Raw genomic sequence first — 23095 nt, 5'->3', positions numbered from 1 at the left:
GCGTGATTTCATTGTGTTTCTAATTTTGGTAAGTTCTGTGGATGGACAATGTCTGACCGTCCCTGTCTATTGTACTTCGCTCATAATGCCTGGTTCATATAAATACCTCGATACCCCCCCATTGTGCGTCCTCAACTACCACTATCCACATCCACAAAGCTAACACCTTTTACTTGTGCAATTGCAAATCAACGTATCATCTACCATTCCGAAGATTTAACACAATAACTCACACTCTTGACTCATCACTCGTACCTCTCAAAACATGGACTCCTTTGCCACAATTTCCATCCAAGATAACTCATCTTACCTCGACGTGGACATTGAGTCCTCCATCCCTGTGAATGAGGACTCGCCATGGCGTCCTGGCACCTACTGTGTTATTGCGTAAGTAATTGTTTCAATTATTGGTGCTGGTAGCATCATGCTGACTTCCAACTGTGTCTCAGATAATTCTATGCAGAAACATTCTCCCGCCCTCCATGAAGTCTGCTATACCATCTATGCGACTCCGCTCCGCGATAGTAAGCTGTCAACGTCGCTTTGTTCCATCTGATGTCTTACCGTCTTTCTTAGCCCTCATAACTCAACCGTGACTACCACCACATCCACATTTTACATCTCTACTATCTCAGGTCGACATATTTTCTCGAAATGTATTCGCAGTGCGATAAAGCTATCCTTGTAGCAAAGAATTTCTATCTCTATCTTTATTCACTTTTATTTTCGTCTTCATCTTCTATACTTATGGCTACATATGTCTCCTCTATGCTATCCAACGACATTACATACTGTCACAACTCAGCACCTACCTCGTAGCTCTGTTCGAAGCACATTATCAATTCTGAGCTAGCTTTACGAAACTCTCTCTTGTTTGAGCGGTTTCGATAAGAAACTGGTGCAAACCATCTGTATCCACATGAATTCAAGTGTTCCGCTCCATACAAATCATAGAATCGACTCGGGACACTTTCTCCCTTATCATTGATGGCGCCGAAAATAAAAGTGAGCTAAATTGTGGAATGAAATGTATTCCGTTTTATTGAGCGGCTCAGACAAAGAAATCAAAGGAGAACGGCGCTAAGTCCAAGCACCGAGTTCGGGAGACATTGTGCTACTCATTTAGCCTGAGTATAATGTGGTGAAGTTATTCGAGTCGACACTGAAGCACACTATCACGATGCTGTGAACTTTATCATAAGATTCAGAGAGTATTATATTCTAGTCGTGAAGGGGATAAAGGTGGGTAGTTCTACGAATACACCAACGAAGGAATACTGTGGCAAGGTGATGACCGGAGATATAGCAATACAACGTGTCGATCCGTGTTTCGAAAATATGAAAATTGTTGATGTCAAAGAACGTCGTCGACAAGGCACAGCATGTCGCTTTAATGGAGGAGAGAAATCATTGAGAAAAAGAAATTATGACCGGGGAAAAGTAAGTCAAATACAGCTATGGAGTGTACGGGGATTGCTTGAGGTCCAATTCATTGTATTGGACGACAGGGAAAGTAGCATCAGAAGGAGTAGCTTGGGTCGAGCTGGCAAACTTCTCGTCGATAGTTCCCGCTAGCGAGGGTGATAGCGAGTATGGACGTTTCAAACCAGGACTCTGTTTTGCAACGTAGACAGGCAATGAACCATGAGAAGCCATATGAAGGGCGCGAGGATTAAAACTGATAAATCAAATAAAAACTATCAGCTACCGTTCCCATAATAACGAGAAAGAACAAAACTTACCCAGCAGAAGGGATCATCGGGGGACGAGAATAACCAAAAAGCTTGGCAATTCGCCAGAACACCGTGATATAATGCCTTCGCGCTTCTGCCGCAAAGCCAAAGTAGGCGAAGAAGATAAACGCGCAGACAACTACGAACCAACGCGTGAGCTGCATGGCGACGACGAGCAAATAGTTGCGAGTCCAGAGGATGGAAGGATATTGTGCGACTCGCGAGAAATCGTAGTGGGTGTTTTGCCAGCTTACCCAGGGCTCGACGGGTTGTGCAGTAGCGTTCAGCCAGATCATAAAGGAAGCGAGGGGAATGGTGCAGACGATTTCCGTCATTGCAAGTGCCATCAGTCGGAAGTAGCGACTTATTGTTAGTGAGGCGTTTTTAGATAGGAATTCGTTGAATTGAGCACGACGGCGGTAAAAGGCGTGTAGGGATAGACCTACAAAGTAATCAGAGGCTGGAAAACAAACTACAATGATGTGGAACACTTACAACAATATACGGCCGAGATTATACCAATGATGATTGGCCATATGTCAGATAAGACAAATGCGAGAGCGGTATTGTAGATGAAGGGATAGCAGCCCACGTCTTCGTAGATGTCGAAGCGATGACCTTGCACGATATATTCTGTGAGAGAAAATCAGGATAAAGTATTGTGAATGAATAAAAATAGAGAGCATACGTAGGGCAATGAAAATGAGTGGAAAGAGAACACATATCAAAGTGTCAATGAGAATTGCACGACGTTTCTGTGAAAGTGTTTAGTACCAAATAGAATAAAAAGGAAACAAACGACACACCTCTGAGCGAGTGACAGTAACAGCATGAACACGTGAGATTTGATACAGGCGACGATTGATGCACAAAGACGCAGCAGGTATGCCAACTGAAGCGCCCAACATGATGCGTATAGCTGTAAAGGACTTTAGCTGCGATGTTCAGTGAGATAAAAGAATCGAACGCACAAATGTCACACCAAACTGGTGCATAGTTGATGGCGCTGCCATGCCACACGACGGAGTTGATGAATTGGTTAAGGCATGCTAGCGATGTCCAGATCATGTAGTAGCACGTTCCCGAATTCCAAGCTTGAAGGTGCCATGGAAGGGGGATGAGGGATACGATGAAGCCAAGGAATGCAAAGATGGGGTAAATGGGGTACTCTAAGTTGGCCATAGTGATTCAAGAATCTTATGGGGAGAGGGAGAGATGCAGAGGGGATTTGTACGATGGAGCTGATAAAAGTACCATGCTTGCCGTGTCCTGACAATGGGGTTCAAGTTAGCGAACTCCAGCTACAATGAAAAATGGCAACAATGGGGGTACAGTTTCGCGGACTCTATCGATTGGGAAAACGTTCCCACGTCTTCAAAGACCATTGACTTCCATTTTGGAATTTACTGCTCCGACTGTAGTCCTGCATTATCCTGTGGGAAGTTCGTGTTACCCTTTGTCTTTGTCAAAGCTCAGAGAACCTTTATTTGAGCGAAATGGAAAAGTACGATACAACCCCCAGTCCAACCCAAAATTTTGCACGTTCATCATTTATCATTATAACGTCGACATGTTTGCACAGTTACCTGTCGTAGCCTTCTTATGCGCAGTTCTAGTGCTTATCCCTTTCCCTTGGCACTGGAGAGCTGGAACTGTGTCTACTCTTGCGATCAGTGTTTGGCTTTTTGTGAGCAACCTCATCTTCGGTATCGATGCTATCATCTGGGGAGATACAGTCTTGAGTGTAGCACCTGTATGGTGCGATATCGGTAAGTTTTTTCCTGGTCTTCCCATAGCACACTACTAAACATATTCTAGCAACGAAAATTCAAATGGGAAGCAACGTTGCCCTTCCTGCCGCCATGTTCTGCCTCTGCATGCATCTGGAACGCGTTTCTTCAGTTCGTCAGGCTAGGACGACATGCTCCGAGAAGCGTCGAAGGCAGATAGTTGATTCATTACTCTGTTTTGGCGTACCAGCAATCTACATGGCTCTCCGTTCGTACTTTTCCAATTTACCTTTGTATAGCCACTAACTCGTCACACAGATTATGTTGTTCAAGGCCATCGCTTTGATATTGTCGAAGGATTTGGATGTCGCCCGACCATCTACGTATCTGTAGCCTCCATCTTCTTGATTTGGGTACCCCCGCTATTCTTTTCTGTGGGTGCATGTATATTTGCAGGTATTTCCCTTTTTTTGTCATGCCTTGTCAAACATATCGCTAACTAATATGTAGCAATGGCGTTTAGTCACTTCTGGCGTAGGCGTGCAACGTTCGCAAAACATCTGCAGAATTCCAATACAGCACTCACCACGGGTCGTTACTTCCGATTAATGTGTATGGCCATAGTAGAAATGTTTTTCGGTTTGCTAGTAACGTCTCTCAACATGTGGTTCTCCCTTCGTGGTGGTCTTCGTCCTTGGATTAGTTGGGGCAACGTACACTCGAACTTTTCCGAAGTTGCATATTTTCCCCTCGCTATCATCCCTCAAGCTGAGCTTGCTTGGACATTCGCCTTGTGGTTTATGATTCCTATTGCGTCTATCATATTCTTTGGGTTCTTTGCCTTTGGCCAAGATGCTATGAAGGAGTACGCCGCGACGTTCGCCTGGATCAAGCATAATGTCCTCCGTTTACCAGACACGGCCAGTGCTGGCTTTGGATTTATGTCCTCGCGGTTAGTCCCTGATCACTATTGCGCGTAAACACTCTTCTGACATAGTATCACAGCCGAAACGGAGGCAATCACCCCACCCTTCCTCATATTGCCACCCTAAGTAGTTCCCAACTCCAAACTCCACATTCCCTTAGCCCTGTCTCGTACAATAAATCTGAAGAAGCAGCGATCTACGACACGAACAGCATTGAATCACCAACAAACTTGTCGCCAGCACCAGCTTACTACGCTACTTCTCCTTTCTCTTCATTGGCCGAAAAGAAAGGCGAGGGTTTTTCGATCCCTCCACACCGTACATCCTCGCTGCAGAGCACCGAGGATCATTCATTTACAGAATGCTAGCATTCCTTACGATCATTCGCTCAGATTTTGACATATGTTCTGCCCTATTTCGGATATCCTTGTATTTCTAGAGCACCAAGTTCCTACCCCAGCACTCATTTACTCATAATCTTTCCATTCTTTTTTTCCTCTCGCATAGCCCTCTCGTCCTTATCTTAGTAGCATGTATAGATCACTCATTGTCGCTTGAAAACAAACAGGTTGTAGCCTTATCTCAATTGCTGCGTGACGGCTGAACTCATGTACAGACTTAATAACAACTTGTGGGATTGGTTGTGGACTTAAGCTAGCTCACTTGGCGGATTATTCACACATATAGCTTAGACAAACATAGTAGCAACATTGGGGGTTTAGGGAAATGGATTTAGGAAGAAATGTGCATAGTGGTAAGTACTGGAACGGGTTAAGATTATGATTGGCAACCCTTGAAACGTAGAAAATAGTGGAACGATGTACGTGTCACTAAGTACTGGTATGTGTTGAGATTGAGATGGCTTTCGATACATAAGTGAAAGATAAGTGAACATGTTGATATACAGTGCCATAGGATTGGATTGAGTAAGAAACACGGGCTTGCAAAACGATGCCCAGAGAGTAAGAGATTATAACGAAAAGAAAAAAGAGAAACGGAAAGACATAGTGAATAAAGATAGCTGAAACAATAACTCTTCACCGTGGTGACCCTTTGAATACGAAGATTTAAGAACTCTGCAACTCCTACACGGTGGATGGCGAATAAATATGGCACATCCGACTTTGATACAATCCCATAAGACGACGAAGCTACAGGTCCAAAACCGTCAGTGAATCCCTAAACAGTTGAATTGGAACTTGTAACTCACAAGGATGTAACTTCTCTTCTAATCCTCAACACAGCGCTAAGCCCAATCCTCTATGCAATAACGCAGAACCAACCAACTCCCGAAGAACCGTTGTTGTCGTGTTCAAAGTTGACCATGACTGAGGCGTCCTCGCTCTGCGAGGTGGTCAGGGATGGGGAGTCGGTGGTTGTGATTTGGTGGGTGGTTGTGAATTCGATAACGGTGAATGAGTCCATTTCAGATAAGTGTGAATGGAGACTCTGGGTGTATTTGGTATTGGTATTGCAAAAGCGATCGATTGGATCAAGCTAAGAGTCAATAGACTATGGTAGACGTTGAGTAGAGCTAGGTAGACGCTGGGTAGACGCTGGGCAGACGTTTGGCAGATGCTACGTAGACGTTGGTAGACGACAATGGGGGGAATCCATTTGTTGGACCAGGGAGGCTTATATACTCTGAGGGCAAGCACAGAATTCGTCCACTGGAGTACACATTGTGCCAAAAATATCGGACAGTGGACGAATGTCTCACTTTGCCGAAGGGCCTCAAAGGCCATGTGGCCATTGTCCTTCAGGGTGCCGTCTAGCCGAGTCTTCGAACGGTTCTCACAGTCTCCTAGTGGCCACTGGATGCAGCCACATTTCCCAAAAAGGGCATACAGTGGACGAATCCAGCAGTCTCAGCCACATTGAACAATGGCCATTCGTCCAGTCCCAATCCCTTAAATACCAGCTACATTGACCTGATTTTGCAAAAGTCCCCCAACTGCGTAACTACCACCATCAGCTCACCAGCGATATTGTAATAAACTGTACCAGTCTCACTACTACTCTTACAATCTTGCATTCGGCTTCCTCATCCTCATTCAACGATGGATAGCTTCACTACCTTTGAGCTCATCGCTCCCGACGCCCCCATCTTCCCTTCCTCTGAAGACGATCAAGTCCTTATCGACGCTGACACCAAAGCTGGCTATGCTGGCTACTGTGTCATAACCTAATGGCTTCTATTCCGTCGCATCCCTCCAACACTTGAGATGGGTTAAAGTAAGTTTCTCTCTCCCATTCGTTCACTTGAACTTTTACTGACAACCTTTTTTTTATTATAGTTATCGGTCGTCGTCATCTAAGTAAAGCACTGTTATCATGTTATCGTCAATATCCAATATCCTCGCACATCCACCATTCCCACCACCAACCAATCCACGAAAGCTGCTCTACTTTAGACAGCCGGGTTCAAGTTAATTATTGCGCAGGTTGAAAGGCATAGGGTTGCGCCTGATTCGTTTTCTTGTCTACTGTATTTCCTTTCGTTTTCTCTCCTCGGTTTCTCTTTCAAGGCTATAATATTATGGATAACATTATGCACTGTATCGTTATATATTTCCTTTTTTTCGGCGCTGGTTGCATTACCTGGAGCTCATTATGCCTACAAAGCTTCAAACACTGTACTATACTATGCACGACACTACTACTAGTTCGTTGCTACCTACGATCAATTACTTACCAACATACCCTATTGATTGGAAGTTTACTCAGATAGTGTTCATTCTATCTTACTTACGTTACTTCATCTTCATGGTCTTGCAACATCTATAGCCTCGTCAACTGGGCTTTCATATCTTACGTTAGCACTAGTAGTCGTAGTGTTCCTTTTCAATCTCTCATATATTTCCCCCTCCATTGAAATTGTGTGGATCATCGCTCTAACGGCACACTGAGTACTCACCATCTAAGTTACTACAATTTCGAGCGATAAAACTAAGTGAAGTGACAGACATGAAAGATACAAGTACATCCAAGTTCGATCTAAGTTATCCCGTAGTACATCAATAAGCGTACGCAGTCTATCAATCCGAATGCATGCTAAAGACAATCATGTATTTCATTCCTTAACATGTTAAAACAGGATCCTAACCTTCGCCAGACTCGGTGAATTCTTCTCTATGATACGGTGGCGTGAGCTGCTTCTCGTTTCTCCTGTCTTCTCGTCGAGCAACAGAACGTACCTTGGATGGGTGGGTTAATTGCTCAAGGGGCGTTGCCAGTGTGTGGACGGTAGTCCCGGGCTAGTAATTGGATTGATCAGACGGATGGATCACGGTTAAAACATGTTCCCTTTGGCTGAGTCGTCCAGCAGCATTGCACTAGTAGTACTCTCTCAAGCTTGAGTTCGGGATTGAAACTGGTCTATAAGTCATCGAGTTCGAATCATAAATTCTAGTAATGTAACTCACAGTATCCCGTTTGACTGAGCACCTCCTATCCGCCTGTTGCCTTACCTCTTTTTGAGTCCTTAGAAAATTGACCGCGGACATGGAGAGATCCCTCTTTTCTACCGCACGTTACAAGGGGAGTGAGAGTGTCCTCATGGCTCTCTTTCTGTTTTGTGGGTTTCGTTGGTCTAATGAGAATGTCCATGGGGTAGGCAGGATTTTATTGTTTATCAAGACGGCTAAGAAGGACTCATCGTCATGCAAAAAACGATTTACTTACCAGCCGTTTCCATTCTCGCACCACCTTCTCACCCTCCAACACCGACTCGTCTTTGAGAATACTATCGATTGGACTTGGGGCTAAAGGAAGTCGCCCTCGTGGTCCCGTCGGACCACATCTTACAAGAGCTTGAGATGATCCACTTGGTTTTAAAGATTCTTCTGCCCGATCCTCGTCATTGTCACAAGTGGTATATTCCTCGTATATGCCTGAGCTATCTTCTTCATCGAAGCCATCGCCGTCTGTGTCTATATCTGCCTCCATAGAGCAACCATATTCATTCTCCCAGTCCGAGTCATCCTCTGAGCCACGTCCATGCTTCTATGCATTTGCTAAGGACGAAATAAACTGTTGCGTAGGCTCGGGCTGGCCATGTGAATCTTCCGTCGTCTCTGGGGCATTGCATTGGTCCGTACCAAAAAAAACTCCTTCGTCTCCTCGTCTGATCCTTTGTTTTCAGAATGTCCATCCAAACACCTCCTGTACCTACATTCGGCGGCACACCCGGTGATCATAACACACGGTCTTCTCCTGCCTGTGGTATCTGCGATAAAAACGGCGACTGGGATTGGTGTATTCTTTCTGGTGCCGCCTATACATGATTTTCATCCTTTTCACTTTTTTTACCCTGCCTACCTTCTTATTTGCCTCCTGCCTCTACCTCAACGGGCAGATAGTGCATCCACCATGACCACAGTGTCCTTCTCCAGATCAGTGCGACCAAGTGGCTTAACCATCATTTACAAACGCATATATGCTGTTAATATCGAATGTTTGCACGAGAAAAGAACTTGGCGTACACTGAAGAGATAATCCAAGCCGACTACCCATAATATAAGAAGGGCCACCTCGACAAAATTGACCTCGCCAACCGATGTGACATCGAGAAAAAGCCTCTGCTGGTGAATAAGCCGTTTAAATAGCTTGCGAACGATTCAACTGAATTTTGGGTGCTTGTTTGGGGTTCGAATATTAGTACATATGGAGGGTAGTAAAACTCGTCAATCTGAGACTCAGCGAATGCTGGAAGCCCTTCCGAGAATACTCTATGTTGGACCCTCTACGTTGGACTGGCATACGAGGACCTTGCACCATGGATGGAAGCGAGGAATTCAGATGTCTGATCTTTCAAGGTTTCTGCCAACAGAGATGTCGCCCACACTCTCCAAATATTTCCTGAACGGCGAAGGGCAACATCTGTTCATATATCTAAGCAATGATGAGCGTAAGTGAGCTAGTAAATTGTGGTAAGGAAGAAGTCGTAACAATGTCCAGCATTACAAAAACCACACTCACCAGAAACGCGTCCGTGATGGGACGACGCGCCAAGGTCACGTGATTTAAAACTTAAATATCTAGAGATGCAAGTCTTGCTACAAACACTGGGGCACATTCCACTTTGTGCAAAGGAAATAAATGACTGTACAATGTTAGACTAGAATAAAAGATAAGATAGAACACAACACTCAACTCATAGCTGTTACAAAAGGTGTATCTAGTACAAGCTATACAGTACTTATAGAATGTATTTCGTGAATCATGAGACTTGCAGAACAAGGCGATATATAATACGATGCGAGCTGTGAATCCGAACGTGCTAGGCCACGGTCTATGAGATAAATAGCAAAGGAACTATGACCAAATCAGGAATGCTGGAACTACACGTGTTTTTCACTGCGATGATGATGAAAGCGGCCGACGAGGTGTATAGATACGACCTGATAGAAGATATTGCACAATTGTGCGCACGGGCAGGGCAGCGAGGTCCCCTATGCGTAGCACTAGATTGAGCCCGGGGACATGAAAGCGAGACTGGCGCCGCTTAGACTGCTTAGTGTTGAACACTGAACCCTCAGGGATCGTCTCCAGATGCGATCCCTTGCGCGAGCGGCTCGTTTTGGGTGAACGCGGTGGATGCGATTTTTCTTTGTGTGGATCAGGTACCATCCAGAAAGGGAGGATAGGTGAGAGTTGTTCGACCACTGCCGAGAAGAGCGTCGAGGCATGTGCCGACGTCTTACTGAAACTTATCGCTGCCCCATCTATTTCTTTCTTCTCCAATAGCGTCTCTACATTCTGCTCGATCTTCGCCAGTTGTTGCTCCTGACCAATTCGTGCAACATCCCATTTCTTCTCTTGTTTTCGAATCATCTTTTCTACACCCTCAACTGCCTCATCCACGTGGTCATACAACTCATCTCTCGTGTCATTTGCTACTTCTTTCGCAGCCTTTGCCTCGTTTTCTAGTTGTGCCACACGTTCTACCAAAGCCTCCAGTTGCGCTTGTATATCCTGACTGGGAGAGGCGGGGTAATGGATAACGTCATGCAGGTCTGACGTTCGTTTACGGAGCCGTTCAACTGCATGTTTCCAGGGCCGTATACCCGTTGCGAGTACAAAGAGAGACGTGCTAAACCATGATATTGAACTAGGACCCGACACTGAGGTGATCACGACGCGAAGGAGGATAGCACCTAACAGAGGTGATGCCACGGTCGTTGCAAGAAAGAAGGATTCCAGCTGGTGCAACTCGGAAGTCGCAATGTTATGAAAACGATCTTCGGTGGAAGCGTCTTTGGGAAGAGGTTGAGGACGGCGGCGAGGTCTCGCTTGATGATACAAACTCCAAGGAACTACATGAATGAGCATAAGTTCGGTACGATAAGTAAACCGACTCACTTTCGATGATTTGATGTAAATAGAAGATTAGCAGGAGTATCAGAAAGAGATTTTTGACGTGATCTCCTCCTGTCAACCAATTGCCTATAGGGGACACGAGAGCGACCACAACAGAAAGGTCGAATTCATTCCAGCTTCTGCTTGGTGTTCCAGAGTCAGGAGCAATTCCACCATTTGTATCTGAATCTTTTGCTGGATGAGAAAGTGGCGTGGATACTGCGCTTCCATCCATGTGAGTAGCATCCCCTATGACAGATGCTCCTGGGGTGGTGTCATCGCCAGAGTCGCTACCGGACTCGTACTGGGAAGCTGAAGAGACGCCATCGTGCCCGTTTTCTACATAAGGTTGCTTTCCATTCCCAGTGTGACCGTTAGTGTCGTCGCTGAAGTAGTCGTGGTCAGAGCCATTTCCCAGTTTCACACTTGCAGGTGGAGAGGCAGCGGAGCGTATTCTTTGGCGAAGTAGCGATCCACTGATAGAGGCCATTTCGTATATATTTCGGGGGGACTGTGGTGGTTATCGACAACCTTGTTGGTTTATTGCCCAGCGAGGTCACCGTTGTGCTTGCACGAGGCGTGCACGCTAGGCGTTCGGGGCTATGACGAGCATATTAGCCCCTGCCGCAGAGGCGGGGTCTATAATATCGTAGCTCCGATTAGGCTGTTTCCGTGTAGTCTGGACTCTCCAGCTTTCCGTTCTTGAACTCGACACTGCTGAACGAGCCTTTATTTCTTTCGACAGCAATATACTCGAAGGTAGTAAGCAAGATAGACGTCAACCAGGAAGAATGATTGGACTGACTTCTTTGCACCGATGAAGACGATTCTCACCTGGCTCGGCCAGTTTACGGATGTGATGCCATCCTTTACACTTTCCTCTTTTGTACGTTCCTTTCATCCTTTCCGTTTTGAGTCGATGTCACTTTCTTATAGCCTTAGTTCCTTCGCACCTCATGGCAGCTGTCTTTGTATTCTGTGCGGCAGTGAGCTTATCATCGGGAAGAGGGAAGTTCCTTGAAGGGGCTACAGTATAGCATGCATTACTAGCGCACCTTGTCCTCGAAGCGTGCAATGCCCAATTTAACGAAACCAAACCGCGTTATCTTTCATTTCAATTTCTCAAGAAACCCTCTTCTCCCCCCTGACGTTTGATTTTCCTGTCGTCATGCAGTCTGAGATACCAGTTGTCTCGTTCATTTGTGCAGCGCTGGTCTTAGTTCCTCTTCCATGCCATTTACGAGCTCGCAATATCGCTACCGTCTCCATTATTGCCTGGCTATTCGTGGTCAACGTAATATACGCCATAGACGCTATTGTATGGTCGAACAACTCCAGGATCATCGCTCCAGTGTGGTGCGACATTAGTAAGTACTCTTTCTCTCAGAAATAAATGCCGTCTAAATGATTGTTTTGTGCAGCTTCAACTCTAATAACCGGCGTCCATATCGCCTTGCCGGCTGCATGCCTATGTATCTGTATTCATCTCGAACAAATAGCATCTTTCAGCCAGGTTGCCACTCCTGTAGCGAAAAGACGTCGTATCATATTTGAATCCCTAATGTGTTTTGGTTTGCCATTGGTGTATATTGCCCTTCGTAGGCCAAGATTCAGCTCATGATCCTTTCCAATGTTAATCACGCCATATACAGACTTCATTGTACAGAGTCACCGGTTTGACGTCTTCGAAGGCTTTGGATGCCGTCCTACGACCTTTACTTCAATTCCAGCAATCTTCTTGGTGTGGATTCCACCGCTTTTTCTTTCTCTGGCAACCCTTGTTCATGCTGGTAAGCTCTTGGCCGAACAATTCGCTTGTGGAATTAAAAGTTTTAATATATATACCAACAGGTCTTTCCTGGCGCCATTTCCTTTGTCGTGGTATCCAGTTTGCACGGTGCGGCTATGGCTCACCGCTTTCGCTTACCTCCAGCCACTATATTCGGCTGGTCGTCATTTCCGTAGCAGAGGTGGTCTGGGTACTCATCGTGATATCTGTCGAGATGCGATTCAAACTTTCTTCCGGTCTGGAACCATGGACGAGTTTGAGCGACGTACACAAAGATTTCTCTCGCGTACTCACATTCGGTGTTCAAGACACATCACGGTCTACAATTTCATCCCTGCTATTCTCGTGGATCGCAACTCCAATTGAGTCGCTCTTGTTCTTTGCGCTTTTCGCCTCTGGAAACGATGCCGTAGCCGGATACAAACGATGTGGGAACTGGATCAAGCACTGCTTTTCTTCGAGGCAGGAATTTGATTCAAGCTCCATGGAAAGCCATAAGACCCCGATGTGTTCTACCATTACCTTTAACGAGTGAGAGCTATTATCTGAACCAACCCATTCAAAAACTGATATCAATGTTTCCTTACTAGTCCTTTCGCCGCGCCACCCGTCACTATCCTCGACTCCTCAACCATCAATTCACACACAAGCGCAACCAAGTCTGTCTCCCAGCTGTCTATTGCCAAGTTACAGCCGTCGCCTGCCTCCTCGCGCCCACCTTCACCCTCTCCTAGCCATAAACAAGACGACGACGATACGTCGTTCATCAGCGCCACCTTGTCCTACCTTGACTCGCCTACTGGGCGCTCCGCTGTAGCATCGTCTCATAATTCCCTCGAATCTAATTTTGATCCTAATCTGATCATCATTGCTCCCGTAAACTGGCCCGAGCCTCCGTCTACCATTCCCGTTCGCCCTCCTCATCGTTCGACGAGTATTGGGTATCTGCAAAGCCCCAACAGGCACCGCTCTCAGGCTCCATTTGATAGCTCCGCTATCCAGTTGTCGAACCCTCCTAAGAGGAACAGGCCAACGAACGGTGTCAAGCGATCGCAGAGTCGCAATGCAGTATACATGACTGTAGTGAAAGAGACGAGTGAGGTGTGATGATGATTACATGCCCCATTCTTGAATTTGTATTTTTTGCCTGTTGAATTCCCACGTTGATACCACGATCTTTCTCCATTTCCATTCTTTTCGTTCCATTCGTTCGTCTGCTCGATGTATCCCAAATTCCCTTTGATTTTTCAGCTGTATTTGCTAGATATTTGTATCATAGTTGTCTCTGGACGCTATCTTATCCGAAACCATTTCTCCCCAGACCATGGCGAAGGTGATCGTACAAAACCACACGCACCGCCAATATAATCATATAATCAGCCCAGCCAACGAGTACTACCTTCTTCTGACCAAAATTAATTCTTACCTTCCACTATCTCTGCTAGCTCTACGAATGATTTCACGATCAAATCGACCTCGCCGCCATCCTTTTTTGTTTTCAACTGCGCCTTGATTTCAGGGGAATCTTCTACGGGCCTTGGCACATAAATTGTCTTGTACCCTACTTCGGCGGCTGCACGTAAATCCCATATGTGGGCGGCCACCATGGCAATCTTGTGAGGTGGGAGAGACAGGTGGTAAGCAGCGCCATGATAGAGCTTCGGGTTGCTAGTAACAGATCGAATCACAAAAGCACACACAGCAAAATTTTGACAAGGACGAACGGCTTGAATGACCCAAACATCTCTCCCGGGAAAATGGCATCCCACGGTAAGTTTGCGTGTTTAGCCTTGTCGTGATATAAGGGAAGAGCTGTACTGAGTGTCATGAGCGATGCTGACCATATCAACCAAAAGGCGCATATTTCCGTTCGAGAGTGTTACAACAATCTTGTGCTTCTTTAGCCTTTCCAAGCCTTCAGTGACATCAGAGAACCCTGTTTGGGATCGGGGATCAGCATAGGGGCTTCGGCGGGTTACACGGCGAATGGCGGAAACGGACCATCAAGATGATGCCAGATCAGAGTGAGATCCTGACGCTCGCTCTCGTTCCACACAGAAGATAGATAAGACCAGCGAGGAGATGCCAGCATACTGTCAAGGATCTGAGAGATAATTATAAACAACGTGCAGCTAAAGAGAGACTAAAGAATGGCGGGTTGATTCACATCTCTGTGCATGATGTCTGAGTTTAGAGTTCCTTCAGCTCCTTTTGCGATATTCTGACTAGTATGAGAGAGTTGCTGGAGTTAGGGCAAGAAAGGCTCAGTTAGAGATAGGTAGACACACTTGGTAGTCATGTATCCTTGTCTCCATTCTCGAGCAAAATCTTCCGCATCGGAAGAACCTGAAGTGTGTAAGCTCTAACAGTCAAACATTACATTTCTGTCGTACCTTCCTGAATTCTGCCATGACTCCTGCGAGCAACCTCCCTCATCACAGTCGTGAGCCAATCGACGGTGGTCCCAAACGCATCAAAAACGAGAGCTTCTACAGCCTCCAAGAAATTGTTGTCATCTGTCATATTTTTTCAACGTATTGTTGTTGCGCTTTGCGTGATGGATGTAGGTTCTAAAGGTGTCGCAACTTGAATGTGTGACCTGTGAATATAAATCCTGACGTCAACAGTGTCGGGGTATTGGAAACATCCCCGAGCCTTGTCTTCACATTCAGACAACGACTTTCATACAATCCTATACTGCATCGATTCCATTACTACGAGCAGTGAAACCTTCCATGAGAGTATTCATAGCATAAGTGTACTGTAACGGCAGTCAAGATGACTGACAGTGACAGTCGACTTGATATTTCCGGGAATGCAGCATTCACGTGACTGGATATTTAGCTCACGCGCGTTGTGCACGTGATACGGTCTAATTACGGCACAACTCCGACTCTTTATTGTCTTTCACGCATTCGTCAGTCTCTATTGTCTCAGACGAGTGGCACCGAGCTCACATATCATAAAAGTCTCTCGTCTCCAGGTTATTCTCTCGTCTCTACCCCCACCATATCCGTCCTGCAAGAGATCCACCACAACTCCTCCCCATTCCTTTCATCGTTTTTGCCACCTCAATTACAACTGGAGCTGAACTCACTGATCCCTGGCGACATTGTTTTCTACATTTGATCCATAGGTATTCGGTTGCATTGGCAGAAATAAACTTTGTAAAAACGCTTCAAGTATTCCCAACGCAGAACAAGGTAAATTATAGTTCTTGTTTGTGCCCTGGGCCATCTGCTGACTTTGGATGGTACTAGTTAGGTACCCTATCGCCTCCACAAACCATCATGCTATCATCAAACCTTCAAAATGTTGGCTCTTCTGTAGAACGCCCTTTAGGGTATCGCACAGGCCTACGACCACCGCATTATCTCTATCTTCACGGTTCTGAACTTGCACAGCCACCTTCCCTTGCGGTGTGGGAATATGGGAGCATATAGTCGACTTGGTCACCACTCGCCTTGACGATTTTCTTCCGAATTATCCACAATCCTTTGGAACTTTCCAAGTCTCATGACACGGGAATGGACATTACAGCATGTGCTCTCAGGCAACAAAGTGCTTCGTTGAATTGATGTAGCGACGTTAAACTGGCCTTTCCTTTTCGGTACATAAACACTCGTCCAAATTGGGACGTAAGTTTGTTCATCGAAAAGGCAAGGCCGGACGTTTTCCTGATTTCGTTATCCAACTGTTATCGACCGTTTTTCGCTGCAGCCGAGCACAAGGGGACCGCCATATTCGGGTACACGGGGGAGTACATGCGAAACCTTTATTAGACTGACAGGTGCAAAGTGATGCCTCGTAGTTTTACCTTCGGGCATTTCCTTCCCTCCCGCTCAACGAGGTCTTTGCAAACAGCAGCATTCCAGTTCTGCTAGTCATTTTTCTTTTCACAACTGCGTTGTATCTGAATCAAAATGGCCGAACCTCCGAACTGGGTTTTCTCTATGTTTGCATTTTTTGGCTTCGTCCTGGTCACCATTCCTCTTCCATGGCATCTTGAATGTAATGCTTCTCCTTTTCATTCACAAAAAAGCTTAAAGCTGACTGTATTTTTAGCATGGAACACTGGTACATGCTTGTACATGGTTTGGACTGGGTTGGCCTGCCTGAATCAGTTTATCAACTCCGTGGTATGGAACAACAACGCGATCAACTGGGCTCCCGTTTGGTGTGATATTTGTCAGTCCAAGCAGTGTTTGATCAGCAGTCGCGGGAAGCTGATCGGTTATCCCCTTTAGCTACAAGGTTCATCATTGGATCTAGCGTTGGGATTCCTGCAGCATCTCTCTGCATCAACCGCCGCCTCTATCACATCGCGTCGGTATCTTCCGTAACGAAGACACGATCTCAGAAGCGCCGGGATATCACGGTCGACCTATGCATTGGATTGGGCATTCCTTTGGTGGAAATGATTCTTCGTATGTATTATATTGAGTATTATTTGTTGTCGTTTCTTAACATCGTCCTTTTAGAATACATTGTTCAAGGTCACCGCTTCAACATCTTTGAGGAGATTGGATGCTATCCGTTCACCTATAACACTCCTCCCGCCTACGCTCTCGTATTTTGCTGGCCTGTGGTCATTGGAATGATTTCTGCTTGCTACTGTAGTAAGTCACAGTTTGGCAGTGTCTGATATTTTTTCTCACCGCTCAATTTTAGTGCTTACCATCCGTGCCTTCGCGCACAGGAGGTCTCAGTTCAAAGAACTCTTGTCGATGAACAAGAACCTTAGTTCTGGTCGCTACTTCCGTCTTATGGGTCTCGCAGGAATCGAGGTTCTTTGCACAGTACCTCTCGGTGCCTACTCTATCTACCTTAATGTTTCGGCCGAACAAATTCAGCCATGGCTCGGTTGGGCCAACACGCACTACGACTTCTCTCGTATTGGTCAATACCCATCAATCATCTGGCACATGGACTACTTGACCGTAGTCTCTCTTGAGCTCAGTCGCTGGCTCGTCGTTTTGTGCGCATTCATCTTCTTCGCCTTCTTCGGATTTGCCGAGGAGGCAAGAAAGCACTACAAGATCGCCTACTCTTCGGTAGCCAAGCACGTCGGGCTCTCAACTGGTGCTATGACTTCTGGATGGATGAGCTCTACTGGCTCGAAAGATATGACTTACAGTGGTCGCAACGGCACCATGCCTGTTTTCGTTACTCAACGTACGGAGCAGAAGCGCGACTCACTCACTTCTTTCTCTACCAACCTCTCTATCCCCGAGTTCGGTAGTGCATTCGATGACGTGAAGGACATGCCATATTCTCCCACGGAATCATCTACCGGATCAGGCTCCAGGGTCAGCTTGCATGAACCCCACGTCGTCGAGAACGGCGTGCCCCTTCCTGATCCGCCCGCTCTTGCTCGCCCTGAACCTACACTTGATCTCTCCTCTGTACCACGACACTCGAGTGATATACAAATCTCGCCCGTCGATATGGTCTGATTCTATTATTCCTTTTTTTCTTGACCTTCTGCACTCCCAAAAAAAACTTTCAAAGGAACATTTCAACACATTCGTCTTCACTACCGCCTGCGTTATCTCTGACATTCTACCCTGTGTATCCCTAGCTGTTATCGTCTGGAAATCCCCTACCCGCTCTTTAATTCCTTCTCTTGCTGGATACCCTCTCTCACAGCGTACCCCCTTATCAGTATTTTTATGTATATGTACTTGGGTTTAGAGGCCGGATATCTGTATCAATTGTTAACACGCGTGCTACCTAATAGACTCAACTTCTTGTTAACTGTGAGCCTGATCATAAGTCTGAAGAGCCAATAAGTCGAATCGATAGTGCATTTTTTTTTGTATAATTCTTTTAATCTCCCAGAGACGATCAAAACGACGATTCTAGCGAAGGGGTCAGACCCTAACCTGATGCTGTGGTCAGTGAGGGGCTATTGACATCATCTCTTACAGCGACGTGCAGCACCACTAAATAATCCAAGAGTATAAAAGTGTAGTTTGTTTTCACTTTCTGCCATCCATTCACCCAACAATGTCGAATATTTCTACACTAGAAGCTATTCCTCAATGCTACGCAACGCCTTCAGCTGGCATGCATACATCCCATACTTTGCCCCTGAAACTGCAGGCAATTGCTGACGCTGGCTTCCGTTTGGCTGAAATCGCTTTTCCTGATCTCGAGGCATATGCGCAGCAAGAGAACCCAAACTACAAGAAAATAGGTAATAGGGGTCGGGGCGATGTGGACGTGCTTTGCCAGGTAGCTCGCAAAATCAGTAGCTTGTGCGAAAAACTAGGACTGAAAGTGCTAGCGGTACATCCGTGAGTCAAGTGCGAAAGCGAGGATAGGTAGCTGATTATGTGCGCCTTTCTTTCTGGGCTTCAGGTTCTCGAAGTTTGAAGGCTATGAAGATCTCGGGAAACGAGAAGAGAGCTTTGATAGGGCCACGACTTGGTTCAAGGTCCTCAAAGTATGCACTTTGATTATTATTATTATTGCATTTGAGCTAGCATAAATCCAATTGTTCTCGTCCTTAGGCACTGAATTGCCAGATGCTACAAGTAGGTTCAACGGACGATCCTAGCGCAAGCTCCGACTTGAATGTCATTTCTCGAGACTTGCGTCAATTAGCGGACGAGGCGATTGCACAAGACCCACCAATAAAAATGCAGGTTATTCCTGGTATAACCTTATTAATTGCTCGCTGACGATATTGTACGAAACAGTGCATACGAACTATGGGCGTGGGGCACGCACACGTAAGAATTTTGATAGAACTAAGAAACAAGGCGCGTGACTGATCTGATGAGGCTCGCAGTAATACTTGGGAAGGTGTGTGGGAGGTATGTAAACGTGTGGACAGACCAAATTTCGGACTCTGTCTTGACACCTTCCAGATCAGCGGTATGTACTTCTCCTTCTTCATGGTCGCCCTTTCGTCATTTTAATTGATCCATCAATAGCACGGACTTACATGCTACCGGATCCGCCTCACACCACTCACGAGGATATATTCCCATCTCCTCCTGGAGTGCCCGTCCCACTTCACCTGACATCTTCATTACGGAGACTCACAGAAGTATTCTCGGAGCCGGCTGCACGAGAGAAGATTTTCTATTTCCAAATTTCTGACGGCTCCGGGCCAGGAAGAGTCTCTTCTGCCGAACTTACCAAGACCGCGAAAGAGAAGGGTATATCGCCTTTGTACGCATGGTCGAATGCATGGAGGCCGCTCCCATATATGGAAGATATCGACCCGGGAACACAGTACGGCGGGTTCCTTCCTGTGTTAGACGTGATTGAGGCAGTTTTGCGGACTGGGTGGAGAGGTCCTTGGTCATACGAGGTTGGTGCACATATTTGTTATTTTCTGGGAAGACGTACCATCGCTTTGTATTGCTTTACAGGTCTTCTATGAGGCAGATATGAGTAGGGATGACCCTGGAGTTCCGCTCAAATGGACAAAGGCGGCTATGGAAAGTCGAAAGAGAATCTTTGAAGCATTGAAGCCATTCCACATGGACTCGAATTAGTTGCTACGGCATACAGTAATTAGATCGCTCATCCAAGTGAACTCAAAAAATGCTGCAAACCTGAGATTCGCCACCTTGTCATGCCTCAAAATGCATCCTTTACCTGGCACGCCTGAAATGCCTTTCCTACTTTTTATTACCTCCCAGTGGTATAATGCCGCATCTTCGATGTGTCTGGTGCGTGCGATGGTGACTAGATTCAATTTTCTTAAGTTACAGCCTGTCCAGGACATGATCGTAGAGAGACAATGTTAGTGTCACGTGCACTTGCGTAAGTTATCTGGCAGGTGGCGGTGCAGCACACACCAGGCTTCTTTGCCGCTGTCGTAAATTTCGAAACTGGCGTTGCTGGAGTCTCAAAAGAGTTTTCTGTTCCTATCACATATCAAGAAATGGCGTTGTCGAAAGTGTTATTATTGATATCTGCTGCTACAGGAATACAATACAGCGTAACACCTCCAACGGCACGGCCCTCAACCGAAGAACGCTTGAAACCAGGAGGATGGGAGGTAGCTGCGCCATATTTGCACGTTGTAGTCAAGGTAGCGTGCTCGCATTTTGTTCTTCCCATTGATTATTGATGAACTCAAGGCAGGGAATTTATTGGGCGCTCACTCTATGTGAAATAGCCGTTGCGTGCGCTACTTCATATCCTTCGTCTGCAATCTCTCAGACAATTCTTAATGGGTTAATTCATGGCTCAAACTCTCTGCAAGCACTGCAGCGAATGCACCAAATGCCGCAGTTTCTCATTGGAACATGTTGCATTTTAACTGGTAGCTTCATCCGCACCCGATGTTATCGGACACTGGGCAGAATGTTCACCTTCGAACTAAGCATTCGCAAGACGCACAAGCTAGTCACATCTGGACCATACTCAATCGTACGACATCCCAGCTACACGGGTGCCATCCTCGTAGGCGCCGGTATAGCGTTCTGCCATCTAAACCGTGGATCATGGCTGGTAATCTGTTCTGGGTTATTCCCAGAAGATCCACGTACTCTGAAGCATGTCCTGTACGTGTTGTGGGGCGCATTTATGACACCTGCTTGCATTGCAATGAATGGAAGGATGAAAAAAGAGGATGCCATGCTTGAAAAAGCGTTTGGACAAGAATGGCGAGATTGGGCAAAGAGGGTTCCTTACTGGATGATTCCATACATCTATTGATTTGATAATTGATTCAATAGTTGCGGTGAGAATATGATGTTTGTTATCCTGCCTATCGGTTCTGATCGTCATGCGCCCGAAGGGAGGATATCGAAAACAGATGTGTGAAGCATTGCAATCATCGACACAGCAGCTGCTGTAACAAATATACGTAGCACGCTGCCGTCTCTCAAGTTGATACCCCATACCCCAAGTGTTACAACTTGAAATATATTATTTCGATCCGTCAACCGGTTTCATGATCTCGTCGCATGCGCTGTTGTAACAAGAGTCGAGGAAATTAAGTAAATCACTGTTATTTATCCAAATAGTATCCACCTCTATCTAAACATCAGCTTCTAGTTTCAGTCCTTTACTGGGTCTCATGACCTCGTAAGACCTTCTCAGGCTATCCTTGAGATCAATGCGCTGGCTGTATCTAGTCGGTGAGGATAATAATCCTGATATCCTGAGAAAAGATGGCTCGATTCTATTGAAAATATTGTGCTTGTAGTGGATGGTTGCTGGCATGGATGACAGCCCGGACATTATATGGAAAGCCGGCTTAAGTGTATGGCTTTCCATGTAGTGCCCATGTTTCATAAACCCCGCAAGTATTCGGGCAGCCTGAGAGTGATCGAAGGAAGAAGGTATGTCATGCGCCCTCGTGCTATCATTGATAATGTCTTTGTACAATGAAGCATATGATCTGAGGTCGCTTATTCGATAATAGTCCAATATTTATTCTAGTTACATTTATTGGAAATCTCCAACGCTATCAGTGTCTCTCTCTCTCTTGTCAAAGTTTCGGAAATGTCATTGTTAAAAGTGTTGCTGCTAATACCTGCGGGTGTAGCCTTAGAAAACAGCCTGACACCTCCCCACGCGCGCCCCGCACCTGAAGAACGCTTGAAAGCAGGCTCATGGGAGATCGCCGCCCCATTTTTGCACATAATAGTCAAGGTGAGTTATGTGCATGGTCTGAATGTTTACATTACTGATGTATGTAAGATAGGGGGGCTATTGGACATTCACATTGTGCGAAACGATCATCACATGTGCTGCTTTGTATCCTTCTTCAGCAATATCCCAAGCAATCCTGGATAAACTAATTCGCAGCTCGGACCCCGTACAGGCGCTGCAACGAGTCCAGCAAACTCCCGAGCTTCTCATCGGGACCTGCTGTCTTTTAGTAGGCAACTTGATACGAACTCAGTGTTATCGTGCTCTCGGAAAAATGTTTACCTTTGAGTTAAGCATTCGAAAGACGCACGAGCTAGTAACGTCTGGTCCATACTCCGTCGTGCGACATCCCAGTTATACAGGTGCGACGTTCGCAATCGCCGGGATAGCGTTCTGTCACCTGAACCGCGGCTCTTGGCTCGTGAATTGCTCTGGGTTATTTCCGGAGGATCCGCGTTCTGCGAGGAACGTCATGTATCTGTTGTGGGCTGCGCATATGACAGTTTTTCATGTTGCGATGAGAGGGAGGATGAAGAAGGAGGATGGCATGCTGGAAAGGGCGTTTGGCCAAGAATGGAGAGACTGGGCGAAGAGGGTACCTTACTGGTTGATTCCGCGTATCTATTGATCCAAGATTAGTGGTGAGAAGGTGATCCTTATTTTTCTAGTCGTTTTTGTTACTTCTGATCGTCATGAATTTCAATATGCAATTACATGACCGTCTTTTGGAAACTGTGCATATGTGAAGGCATGCCGGGTTTTGGTGCAACCGGTACTATACCATCAGTTCTCTTCATTTAGACGACTTCCGATACGAAGATATTTTTGTGGGAGACTCGGCAACTCCTGTCCGACCTCTTCGCCAGCTCACTTTCTTCCATGAAAGCCTTTCTTTCTTGCTTTCATCCCACGACATACGAACTACGCCGCAAT

The 23095-nt window shown here is 46.1% G+C and overlaps 14 protein-coding genes across 14 annotated transcripts; 8 read left to right on the top strand and 6 right to left on the bottom strand.

The window, feature by feature from the left end:
- Positions 1-128: 128 nt before the first annotated feature.
- On the top strand, positions 129-686 carry Slphb2.1 (mating type pheromone; the record flags this gene model as incomplete). Its single annotated transcript, XM_007315062.1, has 3 exons — positions 129-387; positions 450-524; positions 577-686. 2 exons carry the CDS (start codon positions 266-268, stop codon positions 451-453), a joined length of 126 nt encoding a protein of 41 aa, XP_007315124.1.
- Positions 687-1455: 769 nt separating this feature from the next.
- Slrcb2 (uncharacterized protein) lies at positions 1456-2915 on the bottom strand (the record flags this gene model as incomplete). The annotated part of the gene is made up of 6 exons (XM_007314897.1): positions 1456-1678; positions 1743-2175; positions 2229-2366; positions 2422-2488; positions 2540-2652; positions 2705-2915. 6 exons carry the CDS (start codon positions 2913-2915, stop codon positions 1456-1458), a joined length of 1185 nt encoding a protein of 394 aa, XP_007314959.1.
- A 388-nt stretch (positions 2916-3303) lies between these two features.
- Slrcb3 (uncharacterized protein) lies at positions 3304-4515 on the top strand (the record flags this gene model as incomplete). Its single annotated transcript, XM_007314896.1, has 5 exons — positions 3304-3502; positions 3552-3731; positions 3782-3919; positions 3974-4415; positions 4461-4515. The coding sequence occupies 5 exons, from the start codon at positions 3304-3306 to the stop codon at positions 4513-4515; spliced, it is 1014 nt and encodes a 337-aa protein (XP_007314958.1).
- Positions 4516-5062: 547 nt separating this feature from the next.
- On the bottom strand, positions 5063-6107 carry Slphb3.1 (mating type pheromone; the record flags this gene model as incomplete). The annotated part of the gene is made up of 2 exons (XM_007315064.1): positions 5063-5540; positions 5600-6107. The coding sequence occupies one exon, from the start codon at positions 5812-5814 to the stop codon at positions 5650-5652; it is 165 nt and encodes a 54-aa protein (XP_007315126.1).
- Positions 6108-6275: 168 nt separating this feature from the next.
- On the top strand, positions 6276-7260 carry Slphb3.2 (mating type pheromone; the record flags this gene model as incomplete). Its single annotated transcript, XM_007315065.1, has 2 exons — positions 6276-6624; positions 6687-7260. The coding sequence occupies one exon, from the start codon at positions 6450-6452 to the stop codon at positions 6576-6578; it is 129 nt and encodes a 42-aa protein (XP_007315127.1).
- A 101-nt stretch (positions 7261-7361) lies between these two features.
- Positions 7362-8815, bottom strand: SERLADRAFT_459530 (uncharacterized protein; the record flags this gene model as incomplete). The annotated part of the gene is made up of 4 exons (XM_007314895.1): positions 7362-7521; positions 7587-7743; positions 7815-7981; positions 8074-8815. The coding sequence occupies 2 exons, from the start codon at positions 8335-8337 to the stop codon at positions 7946-7948; spliced, it is 300 nt and encodes a 99-aa protein (XP_007314957.1).
- A 692-nt stretch (positions 8816-9507) lies between these two features.
- Positions 9508-11335, bottom strand: SERLADRAFT_459526 (uncharacterized protein; the record flags this gene model as incomplete). Its single annotated transcript, XM_007314894.1, has 2 exons — positions 9508-10706; positions 10753-11335. The coding sequence occupies 2 exons, from the start codon at positions 11237-11239 to the stop codon at positions 9745-9747; spliced, it is 1449 nt and encodes a 482-aa protein (XP_007314956.1).
- Positions 11336-11917: 582 nt separating this feature from the next.
- Positions 11918-13073, top strand: Slrcb4 (uncharacterized protein; the record flags this gene model as incomplete). The annotated part of the gene is made up of 4 exons (XM_007314893.1): positions 11918-12116; positions 12171-12347; positions 12402-12539; positions 12601-13073. 4 exons carry the CDS (start codon positions 11918-11920, stop codon positions 13071-13073), a joined length of 987 nt encoding a protein of 328 aa, XP_007314955.1.
- Positions 13074-13110: 37 nt separating this feature from the next.
- Positions 13111-13305, bottom strand: SERLADRAFT_366451 (uncharacterized protein; the record flags this gene model as incomplete). Its single annotated transcript, XM_007314892.1, has 1 exon — positions 13111-13305. The coding sequence occupies one exon, from the start codon at positions 13303-13305 to the stop codon at positions 13111-13113; it is 195 nt and encodes a 64-aa protein (XP_007314954.1).
- A 217-nt stretch (positions 13306-13522) lies between these two features.
- On the bottom strand, positions 13523-15273 carry SERLADRAFT_380833 (uncharacterized protein; the record flags this gene model as incomplete). Its single annotated transcript, XM_007314891.1, has 7 exons — positions 13523-14206; positions 14263-14327; positions 14380-14474; positions 14540-14642; positions 14706-14763; positions 14827-14884; positions 14932-15273. The coding sequence occupies 7 exons, from the start codon at positions 15059-15061 to the stop codon at positions 13954-13956; spliced, it is 762 nt and encodes a 253-aa protein (XP_007314953.1).
- Positions 15274-16192: 919 nt separating this feature from the next.
- Slrcb5 (uncharacterized protein) lies at positions 16193-18293 on the top strand (the record flags this gene model as incomplete). Its single annotated transcript, XM_007314890.1, is given in 6 exon segments — positions 16193-16549; positions 16604-16726; positions 16786-16965; positions 17020-17157; positions 17210-18241; positions 18261-18293. 5 exon segments carry the CDS (start codon positions 16462-16464, stop codon positions 17992-17994), a joined length of 1314 nt encoding a protein of 437 aa, XP_007314952.1.
- A 48-nt stretch (positions 18294-18341) lies between these two features.
- Positions 18342-20302, top strand: SERLADRAFT_459519 (uncharacterized protein; the record flags this gene model as incomplete). The annotated part of the gene is made up of 9 exons (XM_007314889.1): positions 18342-18410; positions 18469-18508; positions 18570-18837; positions 18902-18986; positions 19054-19184; positions 19243-19275; positions 19335-19420; positions 19480-19862; positions 19924-20302. The coding sequence occupies 7 exons, from the start codon at positions 18608-18610 to the stop codon at positions 20047-20049; spliced, it is 1074 nt and encodes a 357-aa protein (XP_007314951.1).
- Positions 20303-20368: 66 nt separating this feature from the next.
- Positions 20369-21265, top strand: SERLADRAFT_359944 (uncharacterized protein; the record flags this gene model as incomplete). The annotated part of the gene is made up of 2 exons (XM_007314888.1): positions 20369-20591; positions 20645-21265. The coding sequence occupies 2 exons, from the start codon at positions 20442-20444 to the stop codon at positions 21218-21220; spliced, it is 726 nt and encodes a 241-aa protein (XP_007314950.1).
- A 228-nt stretch (positions 21266-21493) lies between these two features.
- Positions 21494-22825, top strand: SERLADRAFT_459511 (uncharacterized protein; the record flags this gene model as incomplete). The annotated part of the gene is made up of 4 exons (XM_007314887.1): positions 21494-21504; positions 21563-21645; positions 21714-22162; positions 22215-22825. The coding sequence occupies 2 exons, from the start codon at positions 22013-22015 to the stop codon at positions 22788-22790; spliced, it is 726 nt and encodes a 241-aa protein (XP_007314949.1).
- Between the last annotated feature and the right edge of the window lie 270 nt (positions 22826-23095).

This window comes from Serpula lacrymans (genome assembly GCF_000218685.1).
Source record: "Serpula lacrymans var. lacrymans S7.9 unplaced genomic scaffold SERLAscaffold_3, whole genome shotgun sequence".
Classification (NCBI taxonomy): domain Eukaryota; kingdom Fungi; phylum Basidiomycota; class Agaricomycetes; order Boletales; family Serpulaceae; genus Serpula; species Serpula lacrymans.
This window is presented reverse-complemented; position numbering and strand designations above follow the sequence as displayed.